Source organism: Salvelinus sp. IW2-2015, unplaced genomic scaffold, assembly GCF_002910315.2.
Source record: "Salvelinus sp. IW2-2015 unplaced genomic scaffold, ASM291031v2 Un_scaffold2237, whole genome shotgun sequence".
Lineage (NCBI taxonomy): Eukaryota > Metazoa > Chordata > Actinopteri > Salmoniformes > Salmonidae > Salvelinus > Salvelinus sp. IW2-2015.
This window is the reverse complement of record NW_019943567.1, coordinates 454-2268: the sequence shown is the minus strand read 5'-3', so window position 1 is coordinate 2268 and position 1815 is coordinate 454. Positions and strand designations below refer to the sequence as shown.

At 48.6% G+C, this 1815-nt stretch overlaps 1 protein-coding gene across 1 annotated transcript in view; it reads left to right on the top strand.

Moving 5' to 3' along the window:
• LOC112073350 (probable guanine nucleotide exchange factor MCF2L2) overlaps positions 1-1262 on the top strand; it is a gene marked incomplete at its 3' end in the record, with an annotated part of 92047 nt that extends 90785 nt beyond the window's left edge. Inside the window, exon 4 of the mRNA XM_024140663.2 lies at positions 1024-1262. Coding sequence (XP_023996431.2) covers positions 1024-1262 — 239 coding nt within the window. The remainder of the gene's footprint in view (positions 1-1023) is intronic.
• Between the last annotated feature and the right edge of the window lie 553 nt (positions 1263-1815).

The following is a 1815-nucleotide window of genomic DNA, read 5'->3' as shown; positions in this document are numbered from 1 at the left end:
ACGTGAGTAAAACATTTAAACGTGTTAACCCTCGGAAGGCTGCTGGCCCAGACGGCATCCCTAGCCGCGTCCTCAGAGCATGCGCAGACCAGCTGGCTGGTGTGTTTACGGACATATTCAATCCCAGTCTGTTGTCCCCACATGCTTCAAGATGGTCACCGTTGTTCCTGTACCCAAGAAGGCAAAGATAACTGAACTAAATGACTACCGCCCCGTAGCACTCACTTCTGTCATCATGAAGTGAATAGAGAGACTAGTCAAGGATCATATCACCTCCACCTTACCGGCCACCCTAGACCCACTTCAGTTTGTACACCACCCCAACAGGTCCACAGATTACGCAATCGACATCACACTGCACACTGCCCTATCCCATCTGGACTAAAGGAATACCTACGTAATAATGCTGTTCATTGACTAGAGCTCAGCATTCAACACCATAGTACCCTCCAAGCACATCTTCAATCTGGAGGCCCTGGGACTCATCCCCGCCCTGTGCAATTGGGTCCTGGACATTCTGACAGGCCGCCCCCAGGTGGTGAAGGTAGGAAACAACATCTCTACTTCGCTGACCCTCAACACTGGGGCCCCACAAGGGTGGGTGCTCAGCCCCCTCCTGTACTCCTTTTTCACCCACGACTGCGTGGCCATGCACACCTCCAAACTCAATCATCAAGTTTGCAGACGACACAACAGTGGTAGGCTTGATTACCAACAATGACGAGCCTACAGGGAGGAGGTGAGGGCACTCGGAGCGTGGTGTCAGGAAAATAACCTCTCACTCAACGTCAACAAAACAAAGGAGATGATCGTGGAGCAAAGGGAGCACCCCCCTATCCATATCGAAGGGACAGGAGTGGAGAAGGTGTAACATTTTAAGTTCCCTGGCGTTCACATCACAGACAAACTGAAATGGTCCACCCACACAGACAGTGTGGTAAAGAAGGCGCAACAGTGCCTCTTCAACCTCAGGAGGCTGAAGAAATTTGGTTTGTCACCCAAAACCCTGACAAACTTTTATAGATGCACAATAGAGAGCATCCTGTCGGGCTGTATCACCGCCTGGTACGGCAACKGCAACGCCCTCAACCGCAAGGCTCTCCAGAGGGTGGTGCGGTCTGCACAACGCATCACCGGGGGCAAACTACCTGCCCTCCATGAGACCTACAGCACCCGATGTCACAGGAAGGCCAWAAAGATCATCAAGGACAACAACCACCCGAGCCACTACCTGTTCACCCCGCTATCATCCAGAAGGCGAGGTCAGTACAGGTGCGTCAAAGCTGGGACCGAGAGACTGAAAAACAGCTTCTATCGCAAGGCCAGACTGTTAAACAGCAATCATTAACTTCTACCGAGTCAGAAACCCGGATCCGGGAGCACCCCCCACCCCCCACCAGTAAAAAAGCTGAATAGCATAGCTAGCATAGCTCACACGTAAATAGTACATCTAAATATCATTCAATCACAAGTCAAGAACAATGAAGATCCACTTCTTTGTGAATCCAGCAATCATTTCTGATTTAAAAATCGTTTTTACAGGGAAGACAATATTAAATCTATTAGCTAACCACTGTTAACAAAGGGAGACACAATTTTTCTTGTCCACGGCGATTTTTTCTCTCCCCGGTAGCTATGCACCAATTTCGGCCAATAAAGATGTGATCAGCCTAAAACCAAGAGAAACCTCCATCTCAGATGCAGTCCTGATAGACTATATTTATTGTATAGGATTTTGTTTAGAAATTCGCGATATTTCATTAGAAAGCATAGTTTCAATTGCACCCACCAATCCCAACTCGACTAGAATAAATT